Source organism: Neofelis nebulosa, chromosome 1, assembly GCF_028018385.1.
Source record: "Neofelis nebulosa isolate mNeoNeb1 chromosome 1, mNeoNeb1.pri, whole genome shotgun sequence".
Lineage (NCBI taxonomy): Eukaryota > Metazoa > Chordata > Mammalia > Carnivora > Felidae > Neofelis > Neofelis nebulosa.
The window spans coordinates 164,216,989-164,239,520 of record NC_080782.1 but is presented as its reverse complement, the minus strand read 5'-3'; the positions used below and the strand labels follow the sequence as shown (position 1 = coordinate 164,239,520).

Below are 22,532 nucleotides of genomic sequence, written 5' to 3'. Positions count from 1 at the left end.
CTCTCTCTCTCTGCAGGATTGTGGGTGATCATCTCCCATGCTCGGATGCTCGGTCTCAGGGCTCAGTGTTTGGCAGAAATCAGTGATTTTTTCGGACGTTGGAAGGTGCCCCCAACTGGCACTGGTGTATTTTTTGTCACTTCAGAGCACCCAGGGACAGTCCTTTGCTTTTCCAGACAAGAATAAGCTTAGGAATGTTTCCTTCCTTCCAGGTCAGGCTGCCTGTAGATACAGACCCTTTCTTCTGCTGCCTTATTGCCACTTACATTCAATACAGCATATGACAAGAGTTTAATAATACTGTACCGTAGTCAACATCCACTGGTGACAGTGAAAGTCGTCCTACGCAATAACCCTCCTCTCTCTTGTCTCCCTCACACCAGCCACAAAGGTTTTCAAAGGTAAGTGCGGGTTATTTTATTTTTCTTTATATTTTGTATTCTCTCTTTCATTTTGTATTAGATTACAATTGTAATCATTTTTACATGAATATTTGGGAGTTGTGGAATGAACCATCTGAGTTTCCACGATTTCTCATGGGGAAATTCGCTTTGATATTCAAGTGCTTTGGATTACAAGCGTGTTTCTGGAACGAATTATGCTCGCAAGCCGAGATTTTCCTGTACTTGTGTTTGCAAGGGTTCCAATCACGAGTCCCTTGCCTGCTGCTGGTACAGCCACTGTCGGCCCCTCCCTGTGAGACACGACTCCACCTCAGCACCCGGCTCCACTCACCATCTTGCAGTTTCACACTTCACAGGATGCCGAGGGCTCCCAGGCCCAGAGGGCGAGCCTCGTTCAGTGCAAACCAACCAGAGACTCTCCAGTGACCAGGATCCCCATGGGCAGGGACCCAGACTCGGTCAGTGGGAGTGAGGCCCAGCTGGCTGGGCGTGGGTGGCTCTGGGACTGTTTGTGTCTCTTCAGAAAGTCCCCAAAGAGGACAGATTGTCTTATGGGATATTATTATGGGATGATATGCCTTTGGGGACTGCGACGGCCATCTTATAAACATGAGGAGACAGGTCTGAGAGAGAAAAGCCAAGCTGCTGAGGGCAGCTGATAGGTGACAAGGTCCTGGGGCCCTGATGATGCCATTTAGCTGCCTACATAACCCCGCCCTGAACTCTTGTTTGTGACGTCATAAATGCCTTTACTGTCCAGAGGCTCTCACAGTTTGGTCCCAGACCGGTAGCCTTAGCATCCCCTGGGACACTGCTAGAAACACAAATTCTTGAGCCCCACCGCAGATCACCGAAAAGGAAGTCTGGGGACTGTCCAGCGATCTGGCCTAAGAAGCATTCCAGAAGATTCTGATCAGCCCGCACTCTGGAGGACTGGTTTAAACCACTGAATTGGGCTACTGTCTGCAGCCAACACCATCCTGATGAATACGCGCATTTTCTGGGAAATGCTATCGGTCCATTTGATGTTTTTGTTTTATGTCTCATGTGGGAGTCATCCAGGAACTTGCGTGTCTCAGAAGGGAGGGCTGAGCTCAGGCAGGCTGCCTGGGTCAAGGTAGGTTCCTTAAGGTGTAAGGAATTTTGTGACAATTTAGAGGTTTTAGAGTTCCTGTCCCGGATGAAAGGAGGGGATTCTGGAAAGGAGAAAAAGAAAACCCAGCAGGTGCGGCTCAGGTCAGGGGACCCAGTGCCCAAAAGAGCCCAGAACTTTCTCTACGTGTAGTGGCCAAGGCCATGGGTCACTTGAGAGTTGAGCTGGACTCAAGGAAATCATTTTAGCCCCAAATCAAGGAGGTACTAACGACAAGCAGGTGCGGAACCACCCAAGAGTTAAACAGCACCCTATGGAGCAGTGCAAGCCAGCCGAGTAGCAGAAGAGACACCGGCCGGAGGAGAGAAAACCCAGCCAGATCCTGGAGGGACGTTTGGCGTTGCCCAAGGGCACGAGGCCACACAGGTCTGTGTCAAGGACCATCTCCACCCCGCAGTGAGTCGTAGAAACCAAAGAAATGTGGGAGACCCGCACAGGGAATGTGGTGGAAAAGACACACCGCCCATTGCAAAGGAGCAGTTATGACCCCCTCCGCCCTTCAACGGGGGGCCAAGCGTGGCTATGATAAACACGGCACGCCAGCTCCACTCAAATGCTAGCACACCCCGTCCAATGTCCACGCATAAGCGAGTGGCCCGTCTGCCAGGGCCCGCTGGGAAAACCGTTCAGGGATGTGGGACCGGGGACCCCAGGTCCTGCGGGACAGCTCACACACTGGGCACGGCAAGAGGCCGGAAGCCAGTCTGCGTCCTCCAAGTTGGCTACTGAGACCCTCCATAGGTGAGAACTGCACTCTTCCAAGATCAACAGAGGGGGATCCCCACCCTCCCCATCGTTGGGTCATATGGGACTCAGCCTTCTCTTCAAAGTTTCCAAATGGTGCTCGGGCGAACATTCGTGGCATTCGTGGACCTTTGTGACAACTCCACACTTCTTCGTTTCCAACTGGCTTTTGGGTAAAGACATTTGCTGATTTCTGCCTTGTACGACTCCCCTAGAATGGCAGCTTTTAGCTGCCCTTCCATTAAAATAGTTAGATTTCAGAGGTGTCCAGCCTGGAGGCCTTTCTCCTCCTCTGTGTCCAACGGGAGCCCTGAGGGGAATCTGTCCAGGCACGACCAGGCTGCGTGACCCCCCCGACACCACACAGCTTTTGCCAGTCTCATGCCTTAAAAACCAACACTGAGGGGCACCTGGGTGGCTCAATCAGTTAAGCGTCCGACTTCAGCTCAGGTCATGACCTCACAGTTTGTGGGTTCGAGCCCCATGTCAGGTCTGTGCTGACAGCTTGGAGCCTGGAACCTGCTTTGGATTCTGTCTCCTCTCTGCCCCTCCCCCACTCGCACTCTGTCTCTCTCTCTTTCTCTAAAATAAAAGGTAAAAAAAACAAACAAACAAAAAGCCGACATTGAAAACCATCTTCCAAACTGCTCTGGCTTCATTTGTTCAAAAGAGGGGACACCCATGTTATGGCACTACTTTAATTTTAGGGTAAAGTGCGGGCGCAGAGGAATTATCTCTAACAAGGAGGGGAAGCAATCCTTGATGAAAGTCTACAGTCATCATTTCCGTTATCTGCTGCCCCCAGAAGCGCACCCCCTGCCCGTGATGACTCTGTGTGGATGGTTCGTGCGCACCCCCGGGGGGGGCTGCGGGTCGGTTTGGACGCTGGCTCCTGCCGCTCAGAGCCATGTGCCCTCTGGCAAAGTCATTTCGTCTCTTGTGCCCCGGCCGCCCCGTCTCTACAAAGGGGAGGGCGATTCCAACCGCCCGCGGTTGTTGCCCACCATAAAGGAGCTCGCGTCAGCACAGCGCTGGGGACAGCGCCCAACCAGCAACCGCGAGCATCCTACATCCTGTACAATGTTTCCTTCGTACGCTTACTTTTCATTAATTCTGTGACTTGGGGAATATTCTCGGCTTGCCAGAACGAAAATATTTAAATGAGAGGAGGTGTCCAAGTATCTCAAGAGCTTCACGTTTTTGCTCTGAAACACCAGGAAGAGAGTGGCTTTATGTTGAACTCAGAATCCTCACGTGGGGAAAAAAACCTCCTCAAGGCCTTATCCGTTTCATAAATAACGTATTTTATTTTATTGCATATGGCTGTTAAGGAGAGCATCCATGATCAAGACAGACTAAATACAGTGCACTATTCTAATTCCATTTATTGCTGTCTCCAGCAACGTCACATCGACCCTTATATACAGCGTGTACAATGGAAGACAGACCAAGGTTAAGTCTTTTGTCATATCACAATAGCAAGAAATATATTTAACATCTTGATATCCAGAAACAATACGTACCCAAAAAGAAAACACTGTTTAATAACTGTTAAAGTTTATATAGCAAAAAATATTTTAAATTTAAGGTAAGTCAGGCAAAATGTACAAAGACCCAATATACATTGCGAAGTTTTAGCAAACGTAACATTTATACATTTTGGTTCCATTCTGTAAACTAAATTAAAAGTGTAAATATTGCATATGCCTTTTTTTTCTTTTTGAAATGTACAGGATGGAGGAAAATTTAGTATATTATCAACTTTTTATTTTGCTTGTTGTAAGCGGCAGTCTGAACGTGAACCATTTGTATAGAGGCGTGACTACTCTAAGTATAGAGGACTACTTAAATACACATCATACACTGTATCCAGCAGGGTCCAGAGTCAGTCCCACTGTACCCGGGGGAGGGGGTGGGGTGGAGGGGGGCGGGTTACATAGCAAATACCACCCATCGATCCCGAGTCCCAAAACGAAATCCAAACTTTGGGACGTTTTTATACATTTTAATAAAGTATCTGTATTATACACTGAAATCGACCTTCAAACTAACATCGTATGGTCTATACACTGTTGTGATGTGTAATTTTAGAAAAGTAAAACTTTAAAAATGTTCGGGGGGGGTCACTTTACATTCAACTTTGTCTTGCAATACAATCCTCTGTTCTAAAAGTTCAGCACGGAAGCAGGAAGACTTTTGCATTGCCATTAAATATATTTTTAAGACATTGAATTTTTTGGTCTTCCTCTAAAAAAGCCTCATTTTATTAATGCATTATTCTATAGTGATATATATCTATATATTTATATATATTTTTCTCCAAAAAGAAAAAAAAAAAAAAGCTCACATCTCCAATGAATTAGTGTAGCCTCTCTGGGACCATCCGAGCAGACGGGAAGCACGGACATGGATGTGCCCGCGGGAGGAAGGTCTATAGCCCTCTGTCACGTGGGGCAGCAAGATGACAGGACATTCTGCCGGTCAAGGTTAGCAGTTTCAGATGACCCCTGCAATGATTACCGCAACACCGATCTTTTCAGAACACTGAAAATATAAAATGAGGGTAGTCTCGTCAGGAAGTTTTCTCGACAAGTCACATGTAACGTGATGTTCTCTGTCGTCTTTTCTTTCTTCTTCCCTTAACGACACAGGGGCTGGAATACCTCTTTTATCAATTTCTTTCCTTCCCTTTCCTTTTTTAATTTTTTTTTCTTTTTTTTTTTTTTTGTATTGTTGCTCAGGGCAGCCTCGTTGGCCGACACGGTAGCATGGAGTAAAGATAACACATTTTTGTAAAATCTGCCAAAGCCGCGACCACCCGTGAATCGCTAGCATGCCTACGTGAATTTTTGGTTAAGGAAACGCAGGCTCGAGAGTCAGGGTAGCAGAGACATTTGAGCTTATAAATAGGATCAAAGGCTTTTGCAATCTGATGTACCTACATAAACGTCTACGCAGAGAAGATTAAACAAGTCTGTTAAAGGTAAAAAGATATATTCACCCCCTCCCCAAACCCCTCCCCACCCCCCCGCTACCCAATACAGTTGATGATTTTCAAAAGTAGGTTGCTTCAGTTACATATAATTATTATTATTATTATTTATGAATCCATCTTCAAAGTCCAATCCCAAATTGCATTTCCGTTGAGAAGTGTCAGTCCCACGCTGGGCTCTGGCTGAGTAAACACGCAGGTACCTGGACTGGATCCACGGAGCCGCTGTTTCCTGGGACCAGTTAAATAAGGCTGAAGGCCGCACTCGAGACACTCAGCAGACATCTATGTACAGGAGGTCCTGCCGGCCCCCGGCCACACAAATCCGGCTTCACCTGGAACTGAGGTAGGACTGTGGTAGTTTTGAGTGCATGCCAGTAAATACCAGATTGGCCCACTTCCATGGGTGTTGGTAGCATCTCCCAGCATGCTGAGGGATAAATCTGCTTTGCCAAAACGAAAGTGAGAAGAAATTAAGACACTGGCCACAATTTAAAGGGCCAATGGAAACATCCGATTTTCTTGAGAATACCTTCTTCGGCGAATTTTGTTAAAAAAACAAACGAAACACAGCACGAGCAGCAGAATGACGAATGCCCCCTGTGGGAACCAGGGGGAGAGGCAGGTGTCCTCGCCTGGGGGGTTCAGAGTCTAATACAGTCGTAGATGTTCCAAAATGTAGTCATTGCTCAGATCCAAAAGAAAATTTGTAAGCAGCTTCAGATTTAAAAAAACAAAAACAAAAACAAAAACAAAACAGTGAGCATCTTCTTTGAAAATCATTCTCTGATGCATGACGTCACGGTGATAAAGCCAGACAGATCCTCACTCTGGAAAAGAAAGGAAAAGAGTCAGCGGTGACTGTCGAGGGCACAGTGCAATCTCCAGTTAGAGGAAAGGTCCCTCTCAAGCCACCTTCACCGCCCGTGTCTCCGGCAAACACAACTCCGTTTTCCAGAAACAACTTGGAGGGGGAACCCGCCCCCCCCCCCCACCAAGTGTCCGAGGAAGGGGAACAGCCAGGTTAGGGTGACTGTGAGTGTGCTTTCGTGAGGCCCTGGGCCGAGTGGGAGGCGGAAGCAAGGGGGCCCCCTCGCCCTTGCCCTTGGGGAGACAAAGGGAGCTGAACTCCGCCTCGGGGGACACTGGCACAGGAACCCCTGTCCCGGAAACGACCACGCCGCACGATTTCCTGCAGAGACAGCCTGACCGCAAACCCTCCTGGCCAGGCGGCCGGGTCCAGGTTACGCCATGTGCTCCCAGGAGACCCATAGGCGACACGGTGTTAGGACCCGCCAACAGCTCTAACTGCGCACACCCTTCCAGGCCCGAGGATCAAGCTTCTGTAACCTGCTCCCCATTTCTATCGTTTCCAGCATATTCTTACTTAACATGTTCCTCTTTAAGGAAATGACCAACTTGGGAGACTTTGACATTTTATAGCAAATTGTCTTTTTAAGCTTCTTAGTTGCTTTTTTTTTTTTTAAGATTATTTATTTTGAGAGAGAGGGGGAGAGAGAGAGAGAGAGAGAATCCCAAGCAGGCTCTAGGCTCTGAGCTGTCAGCACAGTCAGACACAGGGTTCAAACCCATGAACCGTGAGATCATGACCTAAGCCGAAAGCAGGAGTCAAACACTTAACCCACTGAGTCACCCAGATGCCCCAAGGCTTCTTGGGTTTTTGATTAAAATGCCAAGTGGCCCTGTGCACCACCCCCAGGGTCACCCACGGGCCCTGCTGGCCACACCCTGCCCTGCGGTTGTACTAACCCACTTGCACTTGGAACGCTGCTCTAAAATCGTCGCAGCCCCTCCCAGACTCTCAGTTTACTTTTGGGGGGCTCTAATTCTTCTCTGTTCACCTTGAGTGCAGAGGGCTGATTCCAGCAAGAGGAAACTCCCAGCGCACCCTGCGGCCAGGAGCGGGCCCTGGAGGCCTGGAACCAGCTCCCAGAGTCATGTCCTGGGTGCAGCCAAAAAACAAAGGCCTGGACACACAGGCCACTGTCAACTGCCAACATTCAACGCCCAACGTCCACGTATCTTTTTCATGACCGTGTTTTTAAACATGCCCCACAACGTGATCTTTTGGGGCAATGCTACCATATTTTACTATTTTCACAAAGCCCTATGGCCTTTAAAAAACAGGTAAACTCTTCCCTAGAGTGGAAACAGGGGCCAAACTCTGTCCTGGGGAAAGATGCGCCCTGTAGCTGGCTATTTCGTCCTTGTCCCCGAGACAGACCGCATGAGAGCCCGCACGCAGCTGCCTGAGTCCCTTAAAGAGCGGCTGTTTGCTACAATCCACCCCGGACTTACGTCTCCCCAAATGAGTATGCGTTTTGTCACCGAGGCCGAGTGCCAGGCAGACCCCCAACCATCCCAGAGCACGTGGCCAAGATGCAGTCGATCTGCTGACCGAACACGGTTTATTTATTTTTTTACACTAATGATTAGTTAAACGCGGCTGAATCCCCTGCTGTTAGCCCGACATCCATTATCTTGAAAACAGCTAAGCCAGTAAATTCCTCACTTTCCCAGACTTCAGCGCAGTCCTAGAAACGCGGGTGACAGCTACCCCGTGCGGAAGGACGCTTCGCCGTCACACCACGAGATCGCTGTGCACCCGAATCGGGGTGAACAGGTAACTGTCTCTTTGTGACGTGCAAGTATCAAAACCTCACTTCTATGCTTGAGCGTCGCGGGCAAGTTTGGATACAGGCAGGGCAACCCTGGCTCGCGCGTTTGTGCGCACGGCGATTTCTCCGGGGCCGGGGCCTCCCTGAGGCCCCCGGGGGTTGCTGACGGGTGGAGGGGAGCTCCCATGGGCCTCTGACCCCCGGGGCAGGGAGAGGAAGCAGCTTTCGTGCCTGGCGCTGAAGGGTGGCCAGGCCGCAGTCACCGGCAGGGAGAGAGCTGGGGGCATGCCAGGCGGGGTGGGGGTGGCAAGGAACACGATTCCCTCGGACACTGAGGCCCTGGGCTGCCCCCTGTGATCCCACAGGTGGGCTGGGAGAGCCCGTGACGACTGCAGAGGTGACCCCGAGCGCGCACACACACCGTCACAGCGACAGGTACCTGCTGTTGGCCATGGGAAGGATGCAGGAACTGCAGGAAGAGGAGAGACACCAGCCACCAGCGCAGAGGCCGAGGTCGGCACGAAGTACGCAGAGCTCTGAGCACGTTTACGCACACAGATGTGCACGAGAGCAAACACGTGCACACACACCCCGGTGTGGCAGCGGGAGGGCTGAGACTGAGGGCCCCACGGCCAAGGACCCTGGATCCACGCGGCCACCCAGCATCGCTCCAAACACCCACCCCTTGGTTTACCACCTTTGTGCCTGGGTCCCCCACCACCCGCTCTGGTCCCAGGAGCCGGCGGAGGCCTCGCGTCCAACAAAACAGCTTGGTTTCATCTAGCATCCTTGTTCGGATGCAGGAGAAGGAAGGGAAGCGGAGAGCAGGCTGGGGACACCCCCAATCAGGTCACAAGGCCCATGTCTTGCTGAGGAAAAGGATACGGACAAAATGGACCAGAGGCAAGTGCCACCAAAAACACACACAGGAAAAAGGGGATCGGTTTGAGAAATCTAATTGTAAGTTTTAATTTGTTATGGAAAGAAGGCCTGGACAGAAGCCCTCTGCCTCAACTGAGACCCGAGACACCTTCCCAAAGTAAGGCTGCTGCCCACAGCTAGCGGGGGCCCCGAACCACGGTCTCAGGAGGGAAGCAGTCAAAGGAACAGGTGGCCACCTGAAGGTCGCCTTGGAAGGAGGCTGGGGCTTGCAGGGTCCACAGGCAGCAAGCTCCAGACATGGAGCCCAGGCCAGCAGGCCACCTGGAAACCCCCCCCCCACACCGCCCTGCTCTCCCAGCCCCAGAGGAAGGGCTGGAACCTCCTCTTTCTCCACCCTGCTCCCCCAGGCCCAGAGGAAGGGCTGGAACCCCCTCTTTCCGCCCTGCTCCCCTGGCCCCAGAGAAAGGACTGGAACCCCCTCTCTCTGCCCTGCTTCCCCTAGCCCCAGAGTAAGGGCTGGAACCTGCCCCCCCCACCCTGCTCTCCCAGCCCCAGCCGGAACCCGCCCACCCCCTCCACCCTGCTCCCCCAGCCCCAGCCCTGGAGGAAGGGGAAGCAGGAGCTACAGCCCAAGAGCTGAGCACACTTGCCTTTCCATTTGTTTACTGACTTTTACTTTATGTTAAATGTTTGTTTATTTTGAGAGAGAGTTCAAATGGGAGAAGGGCAGAGAGAGAGAATTCCAAGCAGGCTCCGTGTTGTCAGCGCAGAGCTGGAAATGGGACTCGATCCCAGGAACTGTGAGATCACAACCTGAGCAGAAATCAAAGAGTCAGATGCTTAACCGACTGAGCCCTGCAGGTGCCCCCTGACATCCTCGCTTTTAAATATTTATGCTTCCTAATGGTGATTCCAGCAAAATTTCACATACCATATGATCTGCGTTAATTCCAGTAGAAGCAAAGTACAAATTATTAATTGTACAATCAATCCACCCTGAACATTTGTGAAAATGGGAGATATTCCTTGAACGCGTCAAGTGTAGCAGCAAAACAAAACAAAACACATGAAGACCCACGTGTTGCTTGTGCAGGCGTTACCAACGTACCCGGATGCCGGATTCCGGAGGTAACGCATCTAAAGAGAACCTAAACTTATCAACCTTCGCTGAATTTGTCATATGATCACACGCTGTGCTATTCTGTAGCTTAGACACTACTTTGTAAAGAAACCCACTCACAGCAGCATTGATCTAAAGTAGTTGATTTAGGGGCACCTGGGTGGCTCGGTCAGTTAAATGTCCGACTTCGGCTCAGGTCATGATCTCACGGTTCGTGAGTTCGAGCCCCACATCAGGCTCTGTGCTGACAGCTCGGAGCCTGGAGCCTGCTGGGGATTCTGTGTCTCCCTCTCTCTGCCCCTCCCCCGCCTAAAAAAATAAACATTAAAAAAATTTTTTTTAAGTCATTGATTTAAGGGAAAAATACTCTCACACTCGTTCCATATGACATGCCACACTGGCCACATCTTCTCCATCTTGTTTTTGCTCTATCACACATGACAAATGATGTTCACAGGAAGGACAGAGTTCCATGTACTGGTTACCACCATTCCTGAGGATGGGGGGTGGGGGGGCCGGCGGCTCCCTGCCTGTTCTCTTCCATTTAAAAGAGCATCGGAATGCAAATGAGCAAAGCACCCTCATTAAAGGCCCCACCTTCAATTCAATCTGGGCTACTTTATGAAAAAAAAAAAAAAAGGGAAAGACATAGAAAACAAATCACTAAATAGTACATCACTAAACAAGTCGCAGAGCATCTTTGCCATGGACAGCACAGATGTTGGAACACGGACCCCGTCATGCCACTGGTGAGCTGGGCTCCGTGATTACAAACACATTCGTGGAAAGGACAGTGAGCATCAGGTCTAGAATGTTTTAGAGACAAATCGGGGAAATCGGCAGCAGGGCAAATAAATTCAAGCAACGTTTTAGATACACGTTCTGACCCATTGCTTTCCTCGTTCCGATTTCTCATGAATATGTGGGTTTGGACGTGCTTGGCTTCACAGTCAATATTTGAGTGGCCAGAATTCAGGGCACAACGCTGTCCACAGAGACCCCTGGTTCTCTCTCTGCAGAGAGCCTTGTGGGGTGCCCCCCAGATTCCATGTGGAGCCCCAGGGAGGGCCGTATGTGGAGATCTGCGTAAGGCCCCACAAGGCCTCACTCAGGGCTCCATGCAAGCCCCGGGACTTTGCAGACTCTGCGGTGGGTGGGGGGGGGTGGGGGGGGAAGGGTGCTCCCAGCACAGCTGCACAGAACAGCCTCCTCCCTCCACTGGTGACCAGTCCCCCGACCGAAGAAAGCACATCTGTACTTAGCAGGTAAAAACGATGTAACATTTTCAGGCACATGGGAGTTAGGGGTGCTGCGGGTACCGAGCCGCATGACAAATAAAACAACATACTTCTCAAATTGAAATTTCTATTTCTAGTGGAAACTACGCTTAGGAAGAAAGAGACCCGCGGCGAGCCCAGACACGTCACCCTGTGGCCCACTTAAACCTTTGATGTTAAACATAGGATTACTAGAGAAAATAAACTTTTCAGTTGCGTGAGAAATTCCTAGAAAAATAAACCTGATAATTCAGTATCTCCTTACTTGACTAAAAGCAAAACACTCGTGAATACACCCAAAAAAAAAAAAAAAGTAATAAAGTAAGGTTAAGTGTGATAACCAACAAGCCAGAGATTCTAAGAAAAACGGTTACTCGAACTTTTCATTTAAATAGGAAAAAAATAAATAACTTAAGAGACAGGGAAGAAGTTCCCGGCAGTAAATTACTTTACCGACTCTCCTTGTGAAACACGTGAAAATGTCTTTTATAGGAGATCCCACTTTCTAATTTTTTTTTTTTTTGAGAGAGTGAACGAGTGGGGAAGGGGTTGAGAGAGACAGAGGAGAGAGAGGGAAAGGGAGAGAGAGAGAGAGAATCCCATGCAGGCTCCACACTCAGTGCAGGGTCTGACTCAGAGCCCGATCCCACGACCCTGGGATCATGACCTGAGCCAAAATCAAGTTGGACACTCAACTGACTGAGTCACCCAGGCACCCTGACAAGGCCTTTCCTCTGACAAGTGAAGTCATTTCATCCTGAGTGCTCGCTGTTGAAGAAATTTCCCAGCACCAAGTTGCAATTTGATGGCAATGACACAGCAGGAGACAGGAGGGGGTGGGGGAAGGGGCAGGGGGTCAGAGGGAAAAGGTTGAGTCCTGGTATGGGGCTGGGGTTCATAATAGGTAGCTCTCCTCCTTCAGCTCCTGTTTAATCTTTCACAAAGGACCTTGTCTTAATCACCGAACATCAGAGCTGTCGGGTGTCCTGGCCTGTGAGCTACTGCACTGAACCTTCCCTCCACTGAGCCAAGCCTCCCACGGAGGCCTGCGTGAATTCTCCGATGCCTGGCCTCAGCAGACCTCCACCTGACCCTCCAGACTTCCTTCCTTTTCTGTGCTTGTTATTAAAAAGCCGGACATGCCCATCCCACAAGCTATGCTTCTATGGTGAGAGTTTTCCATCATCCCTGTAGCAGCAACGTCCAACAGCATAGGAGAAATATTACTGATTATTCTTCAGCCCAGACCCCCGAAGGACAAAAGCGCCCCCTGCATTGCTGGGGGACCCTGCTCTTAAGTTATGAAATGTCGGACCCTCCCAGGTAGAAACCAGGTGAGGGAGCATCAGTGACAGGTCAGCAGCAAAGGACAGCCCGTCCCCGAGGGCTCTGCACGCACGCCTCCACTGAGGCCATTGCTGTCCATTTCTACAAGTAACGAGAGGGGTGGGGCTGGGAAGGGGGACAGGAGGTCTCTGACTTTCACTTGGGCCCTGGGAGTTTACACTTTACCGCCATTAACTCGTTACAAAACTCCCCAGTGACACAAAATACCACACAGGCAATGGCTCACTGCCACATGCACCTGTCTCCCCAGTGAGCTGAGGACTCGAACCCTGCCCGTCCCCATCATCTGGCACGATGCTTGTTAGAGCCTTTCTAAAGCTTTGATGAATTAAGTTGAAATAAAAACCCATGTGGTTTATGCCATGTCTCAAAGGCAGAAACACTTAAAAAAAAAATCTTCTAAAGGAGGAGGCAACTTTAGAACTGTCTGAGGCCCAAGTGAAAAGAAAACCCTTCTCACCTCACAACAGAGTGGGTTCTAAGCCAGAGGTCAACAAGGTAGGGCCAAATCCGACCTGTTGCCTGTTTCTGTAAATAAAGTTTTATTGGCACCCAGGCTCATTCACTCGCATATGACGCTTCTGCATTTCAATAGCAGAGGCCTGTGGTTGGGCAGGCACTGTAGCAGCAACCTTCCCCCCCACCCACCCCCAGCATGGGAAGGCACCTAGGAGAAGGAAGAAGGTTGAAGTGGTCAAGACAGGCCCACATATCAATATCTGTGTGTTACACCCGGAGACTCATCGAGTCCCCGGGAAGATTATCTGTGAACTTGCATCCTTTAGAAATGCAACGCTGTCTGCTGAAAACCATGCTCTCCTGTTACAGGCCCTACTGAAGACGAGGAAGGAAGCCATCAAATCATTTAGGAAGCCAGCACCCTTTGGGGAGTAATTTCCCTCACCTACAGCTCTTTTACTTGGTGTTTCATACAGAACGCGAAAGTACTAAGCACGTATGATTATTACTACATCCTGTGGCACGACTCTTTCAATATTAACAGAGGTGAAGTTATAATACACTGGACCTGAAATTCAAGAGGGGTCCAAATAACCCTTTTCTCTTTCTCGGGTCGCTTACGAACGTGAATGTAAGTGTTATTTATGTTTCTGCACCGAGAAACAGTACGGATACTTGAGCCAGGCGATAGGACGTGCAGTAAAATTGCAAATATCCTACAAGCAGTGCGATTCGTTCCTCAGATTTCATGAATTATTACGCTTAGGAGTTTACACTGATGTAAAAAATACGTATTTTACGTATCCTATAACAATGTTATATTGTTTATATCTGATGTTCTCAAACCTAAATATTGTGTTTTTCCTGCAGAATTAAGGAATGTATAAGAATTTATTCAAAATATATCCAACCCCCAAAACCCTATTGTTACAGACCACTTCGAATGCACCTTTCTTTCTTTTAAATATCTAACTATTTAAGACTTGCTACTGGGGTTATTTTAGTTTTAGGACTTCGTTCCTTTGTTTTTATTATTGAAATCGAAATAGGCATTTTCTGGAAGTCTGAAATTAAGCCAAATACAGCTCAAATCCCACTATAATATCACTGAATAAGAAACAGACCTGTGAGTATAGTTAAAACGGTATGCCTTCAGGATTCTAAAATATACTCTGTTTTTCACATTTAACATACAATAATTTGGGAATGTGTTAAAAATAGAGCGTAGTAATCAATAAAGTGCTTGTCTTTCATCACAAGAAAAAAATGTTTAAAGAGAACAGGGGGAAATTCTGGAACCCACCATGTCCCCCTCTCCCCCGCCCCACCCCTGCCCAGCCACCTCCTTTTCAGGTAGAGTGTCCACTGTGCATAAGCGCTTGGTGGCCTGACCGGTCCCTGCTCCTGAACTACAGGCCACCCCCTCCCTGTCTAGAAAGTCCACATCGCACAGGATGTCCACGTTGTCCACTGGGGGGTCAGAATCGATCTCACTGAACAGCCCTTGTGAGAAGGGGCAGCCAGCAAAACCAAGGCTGGGGGTCGCACCCTGCCCACCCCCAGCAACTTCCCGCCACGGTCACTCATCTCGAAGGCATCCCAGGAGCTCAGGAATGACTCAGGTGAAGCCGTCCCTGTGCCTTAAGCCAAACGCCATTCCAAGGGCTCACTGCGATGTGGGTGCGGACAGTCACTGGCCCGCCCCGCAGGAGTAGGGGTCCTGGAGCCCAGGAGCCAGCATTTACCTATCTGTTTCTTCCAGAAATGGGCACGTCATTCTCCTCGCCTGGCGTTGCTCCCTGGGCCACCGTGAAACCACCCAAGGAGGCTCTATGTACCGGAGTTATAAACCAGGAAGTGGAACACCTTCTAGAGACACACGGGACTTTTCTCATGCACAGGGACACCTGCTTCCTGCACCGCTCGCCCCCAGGCAGCTGGGTCCCCCCCACCCCCCACTTTCTTCCAGCTCCTTTAAATGATGTATACACGTAGCCACATGTTTCGTTTTGAACTACAAAGACTTCGTTTTAATGAGCCCGGGCGGCCCTTCGCTGCCAGAGGAAGCCTGACTCCTCCCGCCCCCTCCCCGGGCTAACGTGCGTGGCCATGGCTGTGGCATCGCCCAGTGCGCCTGCCATCGCGGCCCTTTCTTCATTCAAAACTATACCCGCGAATGACGTCACGAGCAAGTGCGACTTGAAGCAGCAAATAAACAACCGATGAAGGCACAAACACAACGGCAAACAGCTCCCGGAATGAAATGAATCAGCTCGTTTTAATTGGACAGAAGCGGAACAGAAGCAGAATTGTTTTTCCGGGGGTAACTCCGGGCCATTTAAAGCTAATAGCTCCCAAACGCGGCACAGCACGCCGGCCTGGCTGCTTTCTTCACGTCCTGCCGGCGGGACGGGACACCCGGGCAGGGGCCGCGTGCGCCGGGTGCAGACAGCTGCCCCGTCACGAGGGCACAAATGCCCCTCCGCACCGAATGTGCCCGCAAGCACGACGCCACCAGCCAGCTGGGCTGGGTTCCCCTCTCGAGGCCTCACGCACGCCAAGTGCACCTGCCTACGGAGCAACGTGCAAACTCCCTTGCCCCCGAGTTAAGACCCACATCCAAGTGAAACGCTATTGGTTAACCTTCCAGTAATGACAAACGCAAAGTGCTGAGCTACAAACCGTCTTTATAAATTTCAGCTGCTGGAAAAGAAAACCGAGTAAGACAGCAGGGCACTGCTCCCGCCTCAACCGCACCCCCCAGCCCCCACTTCACAACCAGACAGCACCAGGGGCAGGACAAACACCTACAGGCGTTTTTCCAGCCAGAATGACAAGGGCCTCCCCGTCACTCACGACTGGAGTCTCAACAGAGTAAGGCTGCCGACTCCCCTCTGCGGCCTTGGCAGAACTTAGCGGCAGCACCTGGCAGACATTTCAAAGGCTCAAGTGCTGGGGGGGACCTCACACACCAGCGGCTCGGGACCCCAGGATGCCTGGGTCAGGCTCCCAGCCTGGGATTTCCCAAGGCCTCCTGGGAGATTGGACAGAGCAGGCGAGTTGGACACCTTGGCCCCCCCACCCCTCCTGGAGGCCCAGGGAGACACTGCTGAGACACACGTGATCACACACGTGCGTCACCCTTCCCTCTTCTCCCGAGAGAAGAAAGCACGAAGGGGCAAAATATCCAACCACAGAAAGACAAGCTTCCCCAGCTGCTGACGCCCGGCAGGGGGAAACAGTCAAATCGGTATGAAGACATCACTCGTGGCACTCAAAGAAGGCTGTACTGTCAGCCTGACCGGCCTGTCACATTTCCCCGGCAGAATCTTCTAGGGCTTTTAAGAATGGCTTTAAAAGAGGGGCGCCCGGGGGGCTCAGTCTGTGAAGCGTCCGGCTTCAGCTCAGGTCACGATCTTACAAGTTTGTGGGTTCGAGCCCTGTGTCAGGCTCTGTGCTGACAGCTCGGAGCCTGGAGCCTGCTTCCGACACTGTGTGTGTCTGTCTCTGTCTGCCCCTCCCCTGCTCATGCTCTGTCTCTCAAAAATAAATAGACTTTAAAAACAAACTTTTAAAAAAGAATGGATTTAGAAGAGACGGGCCTCCCTGACCACCTCTCTGAGAACCACCGGGACAGAAGGCGACAGCAGACGTAAGCTGCACACACAGCATCACCTGCTCCCCCCACCCCTGCACAGCACAGGCTCCATGCTCTTCCTTCCAGAGTGCGGCCGCCAGCAGGGTGTCCCATCCAGGGAATCCTTTCCACCAGGTAACAGCTACCGGTTGTGTGACTTTGTGACACTCAGCACATAGGAATTCATAGAGAATAATTCTTAGTTTCTCCATTTTCCTCAAACAACAACAGGCCATTTTGTAATTTCTACTTGATGTACTGGGGCGAACACGAGGGGGGCTTCCAAGCGACCTACGCAAAGAGGAACAGGAAGAAGGTGAGTCCATTCGCTCCGCTGTGCACGGGGAGCACAGGACCGATGGTGAGTCGGGGTGTGGGAACCTTCGGGGCCGCACGGACAAGGGCGGACCCCACGAAGGCCCAGATGCGAGCCCGGACCCTCCCCACCCCAGACCCGCTGCCCCCACTCCTGCTGGCTGCCACCAGGCCTCACCCATCAAGCTTCTAGAGTTACCTTAGGAAACAGAGACATCAAGGAGGCCAACGGGCACACGCGTATTTTCTAGAACACGCACTTGGAGAATCTAAATGTTCCATCTCTGGTCTGGAAGAGGCAGGAGGGACCCCTGAGCAGCAGGAGCGACGACGGCCAGGACAGTTAAGCAGGTAGTTAGGTGAGGTCACCGGTCCTGGTAAAATGGACCAGTTTACATATGCTGACTTTTTTTTTTCCCCATTATTTCGGAAAAAAGTAAAACTAACCCTGAATCCTGAGGACAGACCCAAACACCATGCCAAGTTCTTAAGACCACATCAGCTACAAAGAACTGCCCGCAAGGCCATCTGCCAGACGGCCATGCTTCTCACACACCCAGTGAAGGAGGCAGGGTCCCTGGACGCGGGCGGCATGCCAGCTTTTCTCACGTTCTGGAAGCCTTGGCTGCTGGCTCACTCCATTAGCGCCTTCCTGTCAAGGGACTGGGACTCGGGGGTAAGTGGCCGCGTGCACACTGACCCAGGTCCAGACGCACCCACGGCTCATCCAGGCTGAGGGCCTTTATCCCCCCAAAGTAGGTGCGGCCTCACCAGGAAGACACAGAACCAGGCAGGAGCAAACCTACCAGGCCAACAGCTCCCTCCAGGTTTGCTTCTTAAGTTTGTTTATTTATTTTTGAGAGAAAGAGGGAGGGGGGAGAGAGAGAGAGGCAGCATGAGCAGGAGAGGGGCAGACAGAGAGAGAGAGGGCAAGAGGGGGGGGGGCAGCACGAACAGGAGAGGGGCAGACAGAGAGAGAGAGAGAGAGAGAGAGAATCCCGAGCAGTCTCCATGCCGTCAGCGGGGCTCAAATCCAAGAAACCGTGAGAGCGTGACCCGAGACAAAACCAAGACTTGGACGCTTAGGGGTGCCTGGGTGGCTCAGTCGGTTGAGCGTCTGACTTCGGCTCAGGTCATGATCTCACGGTTCATGAGTTCGAGCCTCGCGTCGGGCTCTGTGCTGACAGCTCGGAGCCTACAGCCTGCTTCGGATTCTGTGTCTCCCTCTCTCTGCCCCTCCCCCCGCTCATGTTCTGTCTCTCAAAAATGAATAAACATTAAAAAAAATTAAAAAAAAAAAAAAAGACTTGGACGTTTAACCGACTGAGCCACCCGGGAGCCCCCTCAGGTGTTTTTTTCCTTTAAAACATAAGGGGTTTCCTTTAACCCCCCCACCCCCAAAAGGAGATTCTGAGGACTCGATAACATTTAGAAACGTTTTAGAGAGTACAAAGTGCCTTACAAATGTCTGTGTAATCAAGTATGCAATTCTGCCAATAGGCGGGTGCTTTTATCTTGTTCATCATCTGCTGGTGCCCCTCCCCCCATCACATCTCAGTGCCTCAACCCACCTGCAGGGCTGCTCAGTCTACATGCTACTTTTGAGAAGGAAACTCAGGAGTGGCAGGCAGGAAAAGACACAATGGCAGAATTAGATGACTCCAGTCGAAAAGCTTTTAAATGCTCTATATATCGTTTCAAAGACTGTTCCACTTCATGCCTGTTAAATAGGACATGAAGTCTTTATAATGGCTGACTGGACTCTACAGGTCACTGTCCCTGGTCATGTCCCCCTCTTCACCTACGACTCTCCCTATGTCCCTTGTAATCAGTCACACTGATCCACTTCTTATTCTGGACCATACTAGCAAAACTTCTGCCCCAGGGCCTTTGCATGGCTATTCATTCCTTTTGCCAAATGGATTCTCCCCCTAAATATCTACAAGACCTGCTTCCTCATCACCTTCAAGTCAGCACCTTTTCCCTCTCTCCCTTCCCAGCTATATTTTCTGGAGCATTTATCACCACCTACAACACCTGCTGATCCGAACACATTTAAAAATTAAATGTATTTCCTAGGTTTCAAATATAAACCTGAAGTTACATTTGTATTTGAACTGAGTACCTTTTGTGTTTCTTTTTAGCTTGGAAACCAAACCTCTCTCTTTCTGGCCTACACTCTAATATTTTTCAAAGGAGCAAAACATTTGATAAGTATTTAACAACTGACAACTGGCATCTTTGTGATGAAGACATATTTTTAACAGTCTGATTAAATCTGAAAGTTGAAGGGAGACCTAACCTTTCTGCCTCGGTCTCTCCTGCCCACAGCCCATCTTTGCACTCTCCCAAGCAGCCATTAAGCGAAGTTCCTATTGGTGTGTGTTTGTTTTTTTCCGGAAAGAACAGTTAAAAGGCGGGAAGATGTAAGAAGGACAGAAAACTTCCCAGGAAGCCGCTGGTAACCAGGGGATGGGGCATCCCTGGCTAGGTCATGGGTATTTATAAAAGGACGGGATCTATGCTTTCAAAAGGGCTTCAGATCCTCCTGCACACCGTTAAAGGTGTGTCGTAAGAAAATACAGCCCTAGTTGGAAATTGTTAGGACAGGGACTAAAATCTACATGTTCACTTTTTACGGAGGGGACCGCCGGCAGACAAGCAGCAGCAGTCAACATCTCAAATGTGAGCTTCCTACAGGCAGCTAAGAAAGCTCTGGGGTTGCTGAAGAAAGAATGATTCATGGCAAGAACTCGCTTCAGACAATTAAAGAGAGAGCATCTTGGGGCACAGTCGCTTAAGTGTCCAACTTGATTTCAGCTCAGGGCATGATCTCACGGTTCAGGAGTTCGAGCCCGGCATCGGGCTCTGCACTGGCAGTATGGAGCCTGCTTGGGATTCTCACTCTCCCTCTCTCTCTGCCCCTCCCCCACTCTCACTCTCTCCTTCTCAAAATAAATAAATAAACATTTTTAAAATAAGAGGCAACATCTTTGTTAAGCAGGAGTGGATGGTGAGCCAAGAAGAATCAGATGGCACAGGAAAGGGAGGTCATAACCTCGTGTTGGGAAGTTTCTGGAAGACTACCCCAGAACACAAAGACTGGGCACAAAGAGAAATCCCAGGACAGTTACAGGGCAGGCTAGAGAGCCGCATCCAGGAGCTGGGTGGGTTTTGCATCCAGCAAAACCAAACCTATAGTTTCTGAGAAGTAAACTGATCCAGAAATGGTGCCTGATGGGACGTACCCCAAGAGTGTGGGGGGGAAGGGACTCAACGCCTGAGCGGCTCCTTCAGAATCTTCCAGCAAGGCCACCCCACTGTGAAGGGTGGGCACAACACCCCCCCGCCCCCGCCCAGAGACAGCCTTTGTGAGGAGTTCAGATGGCCCCTGTGGCTGCTGGGGGGTTGGTACACACTGAACCTCTATCAGACTGGCCGAACCGTCTTCAACTTTAGGAAATGGCTTAAGACCCGAAAAATTCTGAACATTCCAGCAACACAAGACAGACTCCAGAGTCGTGGAGATTGGGTGCATATCACCCAGAGTTATTCTAGGAACTTAATTAAATCCTTCAAGCTGGAGAAGCTCGGGTATTTTACTGCTGTGGTTATTTCATTTGGAACAAAGACTGCTAATAAACCGGCCGTACTGATAAGCGAAGCTACAAATAATGATAAGAAGTAAAATGGAATTAAGGTGAGTCAGTTCTACTGTAGCTTTAAAATTCTGATACGACCCTCCATACCAAAACGTCATTACATTTGGAACCTGCATAAACTTTCAACGACAATGCTCATTTGGAAAAAAATGTCAAAGTAGGTAAAACTCTGAAGAATGTTTTCAGATTCATTAATGTTTATAACGTTATCAGGCTTTCATATCTAGTATTTCCACAACATGCGTTATTCAAGTTTTAACTTTTTTACTGACCCAGCTGAAGTTAGTTTTCTGATGCTGAGTGTAAATTAATACTCCCCTATAATCCTATAGGGGGAAGAAATATTGAATTCTCACTTTTGCAAGTAATAGCAAAATCATACCTAAAGGTTTGCAACTGAACTGTATGTGCATTAGAAGTTGACTTAGCAAACTAATGAAACGGGCTTCGGAAAAGTGTTGATCAAACTTACTTCACAAATCTAACTGGAAGAGAGTATGAGTAGCTAACGGATTTGTTTTGTTTCATTTGCATCGCAAACTGCTATTTTAGGTCACTTTTATTCCAGAAAACAACTTATGAAAGCCTTACTGTCGTATAAAAACAAAACAGAAGCATGCATTGCCACAAATCACCTGAGTAATTTATCTTTTAAAAAATGCATCCACGGGCGCCTGGGAGGCTCTGTTGGTTAAGCGTCCAACTTTGGCTCAGGTCATGATCTCAGGGTTCATGAGTTCGAGCCCCGCACTGGGCTCTGTGTTGACAGCTCAGAGCCTGGAGCCTGCTTCAGATTCTGTGTCTCCCTCTCTCTCTGCCCTTCCCCCACTCGTGCTCACGCACTCTCTCTCTATCTCTCTCTCTCTCTCAAAAATAATTAAACATTAAAAAAATACTAGTGAGAGGTGTCTGGGAGGCTCAGTCGGTTGAGCGTCTGACTTTGGCTCAGGTCATGATCTCATGGTTCATGAGTTCGAGCCCCGCATCAGGCTCTGTGCTGGCAGCTCAGAGCCGGGAGCCTGTGTCTCCCTCTCTCTCTTTCTCTCTGCCCCTCCCCTGCTCTCTCTCTCTCTCTCTCTCTCTCTCTCTCTCTCTCTCTCCCTCTCTCCCTTTCAAGTATAAATAAACATTTAAAAAAATTTTTTAATTAAAAAAAAAAGCATCCAGGCTGTAGTGTAAGAAACTGACCACCGGAATCTCCCTTTCTAGCAATTTCTGTCCTCTCAGGAGCACAGGAGCTCCAGAATGCTGTCGGTTTCCCCAAGCCCCGGTTCTTCCACGCATTTTCTTCGCACAAAATCAAAGTGCCGTGCGCCCGCTAATCCCTGCCTTGTTTAATCCCGTTTATTGCTCAGAGTTTCTAAAGCATGATTTGCAGAGTTTTCAGACTGTGTAAGAACATCCTGGCCTATTTCCAAAACCTCTCCCCTACGTCACAATCTCCCCCACTCGTGCGCCTACCCTTCACCCTTCACCCGGGGCGCGTGGGCGTGGCCTCCACGGCAGGCCTGGGCCACTGACAACCGTCCCTGCTTTGGGTGGCTTCCTTCTACCGCACCGGGCAGGCTGCACTGAGGAAGGGATCCAAACCCGGCCCCCGGGGAAAGACCGCTGGCTTCCTTCACCAGGACTCCCTACAAGCAACATCGGAACATCAGGATCTTGCTTCCCAGCTCTTCATTCGACCCCGAAAGCGCTCCGCAGGGCCAGACGCTGGACACCGGGCGCTCTGACCCCTGCTCCCCCTGAACCGCGCATAGAAGGAAGCAGCGTCTCCTGGTCTGGCCGACCCCGGGGCAGCAGGTGGCCCCGGATCCCGCGAGGCCGGGTGGAGTACGGATGCACACGCCGCTCACAGTGGCAGCCGCGTGGCCCCGGGGCTGCCATCTGCTAGGAAGGAA

The 22,532-nt window shown here is 50.1% G+C and overlaps 1 protein-coding gene across 1 annotated transcript in view; it reads right to left on the bottom strand.

The window, feature by feature from the left end:
• Window positions 1-3,581: 3,581 nt before the first annotated feature.
• Window positions 3,582-22,532, bottom strand: part of IRS2 (insulin receptor substrate 2) — a 31,462-nt gene continuing 12,511 nt past the window's right edge. The window contains exon 2 of the mRNA XM_058742913.1: window positions 3,582-6,123. Within this exon, the coding sequence (XP_058598896.1) occupies window positions 6,119-6,123 (5 nt within the window). The 3' untranslated portion in view covers window positions 3,582-6,118. The remainder of the gene's footprint in view (window positions 6,124-22,532) is intronic.